Below are 12,004 nucleotides of genomic sequence, written 5' to 3'. Positions count from 1 at the left end.
TTGTTCCTTACATATCGTATGCATCACGTTACTCTATAAAGTTGATTGCGATTCAAGGAATTGAACAAGTATAATAACCTGGCTAGAAATGTGGTGTATCATATGATATATGTAGCATAACAATGTAAACGAATTTACTTACTTCTTTGATAGACTGACATCGTCCAGATGCTTGCAAAGGGAAAACGTGTGACAATTTTTTATTTTGTTTAACATCATATTGAGAGCATTTTATATCTTCACTCATGTTTCTGTCACTAAAAAATTTCAGTTATTACTAGAAAATAAATGTCAGATACGTAACTAGATTTCATACGACCGTATAGTATATGTTGTCAAAATTTTATTACGACGATTAAAACATGTGAAATCTAACATGAAAGATTCGATATTTTCTTTTGAGAGAATGTGTGTGAGTGTGTGTTACCTAACTGTCCCAATCAACTGTTTATTCTCTCAAATGAGAATTTGTAAAATTGACGTACAAATATTATGTATAAGGAAATGGAATTCTTTCTTTTATTTGTAATTATAAGATCTGTGATGAGTTGATGACTCATTAGATGTTTCCTGTTCTACTATACATCATATTCCTAATTTCACAGAGATTGCTTTAATTCTAACCACTATTAATTTCGCAATGTTATTCTATGATATGTCGGTAATGTAACATGTGACATTAAAATGATAAGGAGATATGTGTGCTAAAAACATAGACGAAATCATCGTTACCGCCTGACAAGAAATTTACCCTGTGTCAATATAACAGGTTTCTGTGAAAGAACGAACGAATGGAAATGTAGATGAAATAGCTTGTCATAGTAAAATGATAGGTGAAGTAAATTTCAATTAATTATAATGGAATAACTTTAAATTGACTAAGCCACTTCTTTAATATTGAATACAATTAATATAGAAATATTTCTATTATCTAGTAACTTCTTTTGCATTATGATTATAACAGTAAAATGCGGAGAAAGTACAAGAGCAAAAGATCTGAATAATTTTGTAAAATATATAGAAACTGACACAAACTTGAGAAACGTTATAGAAGTAAACATAAAAATAAATACTAGTATTACGGATAAAATTTATTGAGCAGTCTAATAGTCTAAAAACTTCTTACATCTTAGTAGTGTAAAATTATTGTTCTGTTATTATTTTCACGATTTTGTGAATTTAAAGATTAATTTTATAATTTCTTTCTTTTTCTCTCGTTTCTCTCTCTCACTCTCTGCCTTTTCCTTTTTCTTCCATCTTAGATTTCGTTAAAATCTATGTGTGATACATTCGATTTCGATTGCAGAGGAATGTAGAACGGTAGAATGATGGAATTCGTTCGGCGTTACGTTCGATCAGGGTAGGGCTAGAAAACGTACTGAGAACGTGTGCGGTCGAGAATAATTTCACAGGAGTAAATGTTCAGAGGAAAAAAGAGAAATGAGCAAGTTGATGATGCTGCGTAATTCCTATAATTTCCACAGGGCTTTGTTTTGACAAAATAACAAGTGGGGGTGGGTGTCGGTTTTCACACCCGTGGCTCGGCGGGACCTCTTTCGGGAATGTAAAAAAAGGGCAGAACACGAAACCGGTTCCGATGGATCTTTGTTATAGGTGCCTGCCCTCGCGCCTCACCTTCATCCATCGCATCTCTGAATAAGGACTAACTAAGTGTATCAGGACCGTAACTAGTATACAACATACCCTTATCTTATCGCTGTGAGCTCTGAAATCAAATAAGTTCCATTCGCAATAGTTATGTTCTACTTTCTACTTCGAATACTGTATCTTCTCTCACAATTTCTTGACTAAGCAACATACAATAACTCGCGAATTCATAGAAATCGTTTATAAATATATTATGTGTATGAAACATTTAAAAATATCATTATAATGATATCAATGAGGTGCGACCATCATAATCGTAATGGTAAAATTTCAAACAAATCTGAAAATGAAGTTTTAAAATGTTTTATGTAATACACACGATATGTACGTAAAAATCTTCCGTGGAAAATGTTCAAATAGCAAGCAGCTACGTATGACCTTCTTGTGGGAATTCGTAACAAAAATTTTATTAAAATGCGATTTATACAAGAGACAGATCAAACATTATTAGCGTGAACTCTGTTGAAAGCAAATTGAACATCAACATTATGACAAGTAGCTAGTTCCAATCGTAACTTTCATCAGTGACCAGCTATTTCCGTAAAAAATTAATAAAATATTGTTTGATAGGTTGCAAAAAATTTTCCTAAATTTACATATAAGAAACTTTTACAAAATTTAATAACAGTAATTAGGCACTGATAGTTAATATACATACAACACCGTCATGGTGTCACCAATGGTCATAGCATCAAGTACGACATTTGATGGTGAGTTACTGTTCCGAAGGCGTTATAATTTCACGTGGAACATGCCTACGAGAAAGAGACGAAAAAGAGAGAGGAGACAGAAATTAATCGACAAGTTTTAAAACATACTTTGTTAAAAAGTATTTTTGAGAAAATAAAACGCGCACACACGTGTGCGAGACGGAAAAAGGTAGTAAGTAGTGAAATAAGAAAGAAAGAGAAAAAGAGTGCTTGTTTGCCTTTCGAATTCTGTTGTCAAGTTGTCGTCGGCAAGCTTACTTTGATCGAGCACTAGATGCCCTGGTACACACCTGACTTTTAGCGATAACACTTTGCTCTAAAGATATCGTTATCCCTAATGGGCACACGAGACTCGTTCGAAGAACGGAAAGCTGTTATCGGGGCAGGTAGTTCGATTTAACGCGTTTAATTGAACAAATTCATTCTCAAGAGGGTAAATCCCCAAGTAATTATAATCTCAAAGTGAGTAATCAGATCAGATCTTTTTATATCGAACATAAATCAAACATCGTTAAATAACATCATTTAGCAAAGTTTATCGTCGATCGAATCGTAACGTATTCTTTCCAATTTGTTGATATTTATCATTACGCTGTGTTCTTTTTATGTAAGTTTACATTTTTACAGATACAATTAAAGAAATAGAACTTAAATAGAAATTCGTCTTATCTATTAAAAATTACAACGAATTTTCGCTTTGATTAAGTTTCGCATAGATACATAAAAATCCACTTATTACTATGAAGAGAACAACTGTCGGTAATATAGTGTAAGTACTATGTATTACTTAAGTCCATATGTGTGTATATGAAGAGAGATGCGTTGTCGGGTCGAAAGATTCAACGAGTCGGTAAATTAATAAATTGATGAATGAAGTGGATACTTTCTGGCTCGGTATAGACAGTATTTCACGATATATGATATTACGATGTCTATGCAGCCTTTTTATCTTATCCCTATATGTAGTTCTTCTTGAGTAAGCACATTTATGGTGCTTTGATCAAACGTCCTCGGTTCGTTGCGCTCGCACGCGATAATATTGCTCGTAACGTGTACCTCTTATTACACGTACAATATCCTCATATTACTACGTTCACGTTTCTCTATCGTCTCTACGCATATGTATATCACCACGATGTTATTAATCTTATCTTCGAATCCATTTGCTTTCGTAGTCGTTACTCTTATTGTTTCGTTCGTTTACGATTTTTACATTCACCTTTTCCTCGCTGGGTTACATCTCAGTGAAACATAAAAGATTATCAGATTTTAAACTATTTTGTAATTTTTTATTTTTCCCTGGTTGGTATTTGAGAATCATTAACATTGAGGTGAATGAAAAAACGAATGAATAAAATAGTATCGGTCGATAATTTTTGTCATTTACTTGTGTTTGAACAGTAATATTTGATAAATATCATTGAGCAAAGAGAATGGTCATAACAATGAACATAGTCTTTCGAAATTCCACAACTTTCAGAAAGTTATTTTTCTCAAATTCAAATATCATTCTCAATGGAAACGTATTACCCATTCACTTGTTAGTTAACTCGATATCCATCCTGAAGAAATAAAAATAGTATACGTATGCGATGTTAAAGATTAAAGGTTGAAAGCTCAGCGTGATGCGCACCCCCATGGTGCGTTCCATTTTGTCCAATCGGCTCGATTATCAAAACGGCGCCGCATAAGTGCGAATGCACCACTTTCAAAACTGTCGGCAAAATATGTATCGCCCTTCTCTCTGATTCCTCTCATTTCGTACGCGTTTTATCATTTTATCTCGTATATCGATGCAGATATATCGATACGTGCTTATGTCAGGATGTACACGACGTAAAGGAATCGGGTTTTCGAAATAAAAGATTTCTTTGTGGACTATATGTATATATTGTATATGTATCACTATAAAATATCGAAATAAAAAAATAGAAAAAATATCAAATACTATCGAAAGAAAAAGAAGCGAATGAGAAACTTAGAGTGTCTTAGAATAAAGTTTAACTAATCGTAATTTTATATTCTGCTGTAGAGCTACATAATATATAGTTGTATAAAATCTCTGTATTCTGGTACGGTTAGTCTGTTAGTCGACAATAAATATGTATGCGGATGGAATGAAAAGATTCAATAAAGCTAAGTTCCAGCTTTGTCTAGGTCCATGCGTCAGTCGCGAGAACCTTCGCACCTTTTTAAAAAAACCATTCTCTCTTGTATTTCCTTATGAGTTTTCTGACTTAGTTCCCTAAAGCATCGGTACTAGGAACATGTAGTCAACGAAGAGGAAAAGAAGAGAGAATAAGAAACATCTCAGAAACCGCATTCGTCGCGGCACGATGGCGCCCTATGGGCGCCGTCGCACACTCCCTACTATATAGCTACGATGACAGACCAGGTACGTAGCTTTAAATGTGAAATCTTTACAGATAAGATGCAAAGGATCTACAATGGCGTTTTAGCGATTTCAAGAATTTAATCGCGTATAAGATGTTAAACAAATTAAGTATGTAATCCACATGTGAATAATGCAGTACAAAAACAAATAAGCTGAGAAACTAAGGAACTAAACGAAACATCTTGTTCGAAAAATCTCTCTCGGATAAAATTTTAATTTCATTTCAAATGATCATTTTAAGTGGACAATTTGATGAATTAGATAATGATTTAAACACGAATATATATCACGAAAACTGAGAATGCTACAAAGATGTATCTGTGCGTAAATGCGATTAAAAAAATAAGAAGTTGACAATATTGAAATTTATAGAAATTTTTATAGACCAATTTTGTTTGAAATTTCATATTTATTTGAAATACCGTTCGATTAGAAAAAATTCGAAATAGTTTGTCCGGGTACCACGAATTAAAGATACACTGCTGATACGTGAATATATCTTTATTTCTCTCTTTTAGATAATCTCAAGCAGTTGTCTTTGTTTAACAGCCGACGTGCTACAAAACCAGCTCTCCAATAAGCTGTCAGTACTTTCCGTAGAAGAACGGAAAGAGCCGAACCTGATCAGCCTGCGCTCTGCGGCCGACGCGTCTCGCCCTACGTCACAGTGAAGTATGTGCTCTCGGATGTAGAAAATGGCTGCGCTCTTCGCCACCCCAGGTCGGCGCGGATGTAAATACGGCCTGTGGATCAGTTTAGGAGTGTTTATCGCGAAATTTGTTTGTGGTGAGTATATTCGTGATCTGTTTTACAATTGTACGTACGAGATGTATTTTATGTAAAGTGGTAAGTGCAACAGTGTACAATGTACCAAAGAATCGATCGGATGCGGATTCTCGACGTGAGAACGATTAATGTATGCTGTTAACCATTGTTCGCCTTTTGCTACACGAATGAACGTTCTGCCGTTCCTGTTTCTATCTTTCTCTCTCTCTCTCTCTCTCTCCCTCCCTCCCCCCCCCCCTCCTTCCCTCCCTCCCACTATGCTATTCTGCTCCCCATCGCCGCTATTTCTCTTTCTCTCTCAATCTTACTCGCTCTCGTTTTGATTAATGATGCTGCAGCACTACTTTTTCCTTCAACATATTGACAACAAACACATGCCTGGTCTTCTAATGTTTTGCGAAAGCGAAAGATCAAAATACGATAAGATTTTAGGGCAATCTTCTTTTTTAACGCGATTTAGAGAATTTCCTTAAGCCTTAAGTGATAATGGTACCGAATAGCGGATTCGATGGTGTTTCCGCAACACTTATTACGATTCCTTTCGGACATCTATATGTGTATCAGTTTTATCGGTACTATTTACAAACTTCAATTTTTCGTAAACAAACGTGAGTTTCGATGTTCGTGAGTGCGCAGACTGTGATTCACTACGCGACGAGTGTATTTTTGCAAAAGGAATTCTTATACCAAAGTAGCGCACGTTCTTTCTTACCCTTGACTCGGAGATGAGAGAAGGAGGAGAAGAAAAGCGAGCGACGAGCAAGAAAGAGGAGGTTCGGCGTTAAGGTTAGGTACTGAAATACCAACAACAGTGTTTCGTTGCTGTTATACACTCTAAAGTTCCCCTCGACTGTGCCTCGACCTTTTCCTACTTTTCTTTCCTTTTTTTCACGTGACTCGCGCCATATTCGAGTGGTCTCATTGGTTTCACGTGTGACTATCCTGTATTTCTGTCTAGTTGTTTGTTTGTCCCCGTAGCTTCAGTTCAGATTAATTTTAGGCGTCGCCGAAATTGCTTTCTCGAGAGAACGACTGACTTCTTAATCTCCAAATTCATTGCTTTCCTCGAACGGATTTTGACAGGTTGGATGTAGGCTTGTGTTGCGTTGTTGCGTTATATTCAGGTTTCACGATCCACACCACTATCTCTAAACACTGTTCAAATTCCATTCCTTTTCCTTACTCTTTACTCATCTCATGCAGTACCATCGTGCTCGTATCAACAATGTCAGATTCGGTAATTATAGTTTAGTAACTTCTCCCAATTTTCACTATTTCATGCCAGTTCCTTTTTTACTTAAAATTATCATCATGAAACGAACAGATTTATCGGAGGAACTTGAGAAATTAATGTACTTTTTATTATTTTATAAAAAAATATCATATTTAGAATTTTTAATTTAATTTATTTAATGTTCAAAATTTAATAAAAAGGATAGGTTGTTTCGTAAAAGGGGACTGAAATTAAATAATCAGAATTAGGAAAAATCACTGAACTGCGCAATTACTTTAGATTTTCGTATCATTGTGTCTACGGAAAAACTATTGTAATATGTATTATATGTACATATATAATAAAGATGTAGAACAGTTCGCATCTCGTTAAACACGATATTCATCGCGCGGCAGATACACTGCGCCATCATGATGTCTGAACTCTGCACATATCAATTGAAACCGTATTATTACATATCATATACATTTTCCTAATTAACAACGAGAATATATATTCGTAATTAAGACATGTAAAAAGTTTTATATACATACGTTATACATCGTTTGTTAATACGCTCTTCTATAGAAGATATAAAAACCGACAAAACCTTGTCGCTTGATACATATATATATTTAATACGATATCTTATTAGTTAATATGTAGCTTAAGATTTAATCTGGGTTTGCACTTTTACTTGCGCCCTTCAATTTTCGTTTTGTACTCTTCAATGCTATAAATGCTACCGGCTTATGTTAAGGTTGCTGTCAAGCAATTTCTAATACGCTTTAACTCTTTGATCTTCGGTAAATGTTAGTCGCACCAAAATAAAATGGCGCAATTCTAGCGAAGAGACCTGAATACCGGTTAAATTGTTGATACTTGATTGGAGTTGAAGATTACAGGGAAATCTTAATATCTGTTTTACATCAATATTATTTTTTGTCACGCGCAGAAGCTAAGATCGTATATGGTTAAAATGCATCGTATTGTTAGTTTTCTCGCTATTCTATATGTACTAATTATTTTGCGAAAGCCGTACAAAAGAATATCTATGTATGGAAACTTATCGAAACTTATTCGTTTGAGCACCTAGGAAGCTATCTGATTCAATTCAACTTAATTTAATTCAACTTTTCGTTCTCCTTTTCTGGATTATATCGAATCTCTCATTGAACAATTCCTATCTTCGAAAAATACATATCAGTTATTGACCATTATGAGACTTTCCTTTGACATTTGCGAAATAAATGAAGGATAAGGAGGTAAAAACAAGGAATGTCTTTTTTTTCATGATTTACCATTTTATAACACATTTTTGTGATAACTAAGACTCTGGAACTATTAAATCATAATGATTATAATATTCAAAATATCTCTATAAGATAGTGTTAAAGATTTAGTACACTAATTAAAAATGAGGAATGTCCACTCTGTACTGGAACGAAATACAGATAAGAATAATTAATATTTTATTAATCATTCTTTTTTGTGATGTCTAAGCAAGATATAAACTTCATTTTGCGAACAATACAGTTAAATTCATTAGATGTTATTTCTTTTCTAGTGGTCTAAAATATTAAAACTTAATTTTCCTAATAAAGCTATTTTGTGACGTTTCTTGTTTTTCTCCTTACTCTTCAAATAAGGATAAAAGAAACACGTGACCGAAACCGCACTAAACATGTTTTACCTCTCTTGGAAATTGTTGGACAATCGTGCATCAGTGATTTCCTTGTACGGTGCGATCGGCACATACGGCATTATTATGCCGCAGGCTAAAAAACTGGTCGGTTATGAACACATGCTTTCAGCAAAATACAATTTAAATTTGAATTATGGATTATTAACAACACATTTCAAACCTGAGAAATTATCCAATTCTTTTTATTTTTTTCTCCTTTTTTATTTTTTGAAATTATTATCACGAAGGAAAAGCTTACATTTAACAAAAATATTAACGCTCGTTATCTTTAACATATACCGTTACCGCATAATTAACTTAAAATGTTACATTATTTTGCAATTTTCTAGTTTACGTATAATTCGTTATTTTTATAAAAATAAATAAGAATTCCGACAGAAGCCGGAAAGGGGAAGAATCAAAGGGATGGAACAAGAGCAGCACACATTCAGAAGATTAATCCTTCATCTAAATATTTGAAGATATAAATAGAGCGGTCACCGTAAAATAGACAAAAGAGTAATTCTGCGACAGAAGATAAGCGATTTACCCGATCCTTCTCATTCTTTTCGACTCTCCTTCTATTTCTTGTAGATATAATTCCTTTTTGTCGGAACTCATGGTCATTTAGATCATACAGACGTCATTTGTTGTTATTTCAAACGTTAATAATGGAATAACGATTCTTAGCGACCATTTTTGTTAATTTCGTTCATTTTTACTATAATATTTATACATAGAATAATTAAAGAATTGAAGTAAAGATTTCAAATAAAAAAGAAAAATACATTCTCGTTAATTTTGCATGTTACGATCATAGTTCTAAAAGCTACAATAGATTATTCTAGTATTCCACATAAATTTACATTATTTACTATTCCAATTCCACGATTGTGTTAATTTCAGCATTAGGAATTACATGTTATTGTGAAGGGCACTGTCCAGATGATCGAGAAAATGGAACTTGCGAGGGAAGACCTGGTGGTCATTGTTTCAGTGCAGTAGAAGAAGTTTGGGATGCAGAATCAGGAGAATATGTGCCTGAATGGTCATTTGGCTGTCTACCACCAGATGAACAAGGTTTCATGCAATGTAAAGGATACCTTGTGCCACACTTACAAGGAAAAAGCATAATATGCTGTAACAAGAGTGCACTATGTAACAAAGATTTATATCCTGATTATAAACCCCGAACTACCACAGTACCTAATCCAATGGCCATAGCATCGACTGCGCCACTTATAATATTGACTAGCATTTTGTCTATATGCTTAATAGTAATTTCAATAGCTATGGTGATCATATATCACAGATACAGAAGAAAAGAAAGGGGCCCTTGCCTAGTGCCTTCTCAGGGAACGCTTAAAGACTTTATCGATCAGAGTAGTGGCTCTGGATCAGGATTACCTCTTTTAGTACAACGAACTATTGCCAAGCAATTAGCCCTGTCTCAGTGTGTTGGGAAGGGACGTTATGGTGAAGTATGGCTTGCGAGATGGAGAGGAGAAAAAGTGGCAGTGAAAGTATTTTTTACATTGGAAGAAGCATCTTGGTTTCGGGAAACTGAGATTTATCAAACAGTGTTAATGAGACATGATAATATTTTGGGTTTTATTGCTGCTGATATCAAAGGCACAGGATCCTGGACACAAATGTTATTAATTACAGATTATCATGAAAGAGGCTCGTTATATGACTATCTCCAAACTACTGTTCTAGATCACCCTAGCCTTTTAGCAATATGTCTTTCAATTGCTTCTGGAATTGCTCATCTTCATACAGAGATCTTTGGCACACGTGGAAAGCCTGCTATAGCTCATAGAGATATCAAAAGTAGAAACATTTTAGTGAAAAAGAATGGTGAATGTGCAATTGCTGACTTTGGTTTGGCAGTAAGATATATAAGGTAAATAATAAATATTGTAATTTGGAAATGTATTATCGTTATCGTGATGATTGCGCAAAACATGCGTGTGCATGTTTGTAGATATCCATATGTATGTATGAAAGAATGAAATAATCATTGTAAGACTTGATTTAGTATTTGCACTATATACACAAAGTTATAGGAGTGTAATGTTTTATTTACAGTGAAAGTGGAGAAATTGATATTGCACCTAATACACGAGTGGGTACTCGTCGATATATGGCTCCAGAAGTTTTGGATGAAACCTTAAACACATCTTCCTTTGACGCTTTCAAAATGGCAGATATGTATTCTGTTGGTCTTGTGCTTTGGGAAGCTTGCAGAAGATGCATTACAGGTAGCAAAAGCTCTATGGTGGAACCATATGCTTTACCATACCATGATGTTGTTCCAAGTGATCCAGACTTCGAAGATATGCGACTAGCAGTTTGCGTAAAACGATTACGTCCAATAATACCAGCGCGGTGGGAAAATGATTCAGTAAGAATAGAATTAATCATATTTTTACATAATAACATCTTAGTAAAACGTTTTTTATATTAAAAAATGTTTTTGCCTTTTGTTACAGATTCTGTTTGCGCTAAGTAAGCTGATAGCCGAATGTTGGCACGCAAATCCAGCCGTTCGTTTAACAGCGCTACGTGTGAAAAAGACAATATCAAAACTACATATTGATAATGCTATTAAAATCGTATAGCGTTCGACGATATTCGTCGGATGTGTTCTATCTTATCGCTAGTAGCCGAAAAATAATTTCTTCCCTTGTAAATAACCCGGTGTACATAGATTTATTGACAGACTGCAAGCCTGAAGACTGAATATTAAGATTTAAAAATACATGAAAATGTATGAATGTGCGAATTTGTATGATCAAATGAATGATCAATTGTGAGTTAAGAAGAAAGAAATTATGAATGAACGTTGTATATGTGTATATCTTTTGTTTTTATGTGAAAGGCGACAAAACATGATACTATCCATGTTTTAACGCGCCTCACTGTGTTGAAATTTATTGAATATGTATTCAACAATGCCTACTACTTAGAAAGAATAATTTTTTTTCCAGCCAAAAAAAAAAAAAACAAGCGCGCATGAACGCTATAAACAGAAACATTTCAAATATATTTAATAGCAAAAATCTATAGAGAAGTGAAAACACCGTTTTGATGATAGCATTTAAATTTATCGTATCTATTCAATGTTACGAATTTATACGTATTAAAATCCCACCTTTAACAGAATCGTGGTAATCTATAATATTCATATGCCTTTGATATGATTGTCATTGAAAAGTGCAATACTACAATGAGTGTACAATTTTATTCAGAAAATGAGATATCTTGCAGGATACATGAAATTTTAAGTCGTTTATAGATATAAAGACGATCTTTATATTAAGAACGTATGAAGTACGTAGCGATTGTAAAATATAAATATTTGAAATATTCTTATATGTCAGAATACCTCAGGATACGAGGTAAATTTTAAATATTCAGTTTCCATACATTTTTTTAATACGCTTATTATTGACTTCTAAGATAGGAAAATTATTTTTTATTAATATGGTTTTCCGTTGTGTTGATTTTGACATTAAATACTGTGTCTCTTTATATGATATTGT

At 33.9% G+C, this 12,004-nt stretch overlaps 1 protein-coding gene across 5 annotated transcripts; it reads left to right on the top strand.

The window, feature by feature from the left end:
* The first annotated feature begins 5,395 nt into the window (after nt 1–5,395).
* Nucleotides 5,396–11,624, top strand: tkv (serine/threonine receptor kinase thickveins). Of its 5 annotated transcripts, none has more exons than XM_069126683.1 (4): nt 5,396–5,559; nt 9,363–10,362; nt 10,548–10,863; nt 10,952–11,624. In XM_069126683.1, exons 1-4 carry the CDS (start codon nt 5,469–5,471, stop codon nt 11,078–11,080), a joined length of 1,536 nt encoding a protein of 511 aa, XP_068982784.1. In that variant the 5' UTR covers nt 5,396–5,468; the 3' UTR covers nt 11,081–11,624. The 5 variants fall into 5 exon arrangements, with proteins under 5 accessions (XP_068982784.1, XP_068982786.1, XP_068982787.1 ...); XM_069126685.1 differs by lacking the exon at nt 5,396–5,559 and adding an exon at nt 5,809–6,345; XM_069126686.1 differs by lacking the exon at nt 5,396–5,559 and adding an exon at nt 5,809–6,350.
* The last annotated feature ends 380 nt before the right edge of the window (nt 11,625–12,004 follow it).

Source organism: Bombus flavifrons, chromosome 14 (assembly GCF_040668555.2).
Source record: "Bombus flavifrons isolate JBK064 chromosome 14, iyBomFlav1_principal, whole genome shotgun sequence".
NCBI classification, from domain to species: Eukaryota; Metazoa; Arthropoda; class Insecta; order Hymenoptera; family Apidae; genus Bombus; species Bombus flavifrons.
The sequence above is the reverse complement of the archived record's forward strand: the minus strand, read 5'-3'. Positions and strand labels throughout refer to the sequence as shown.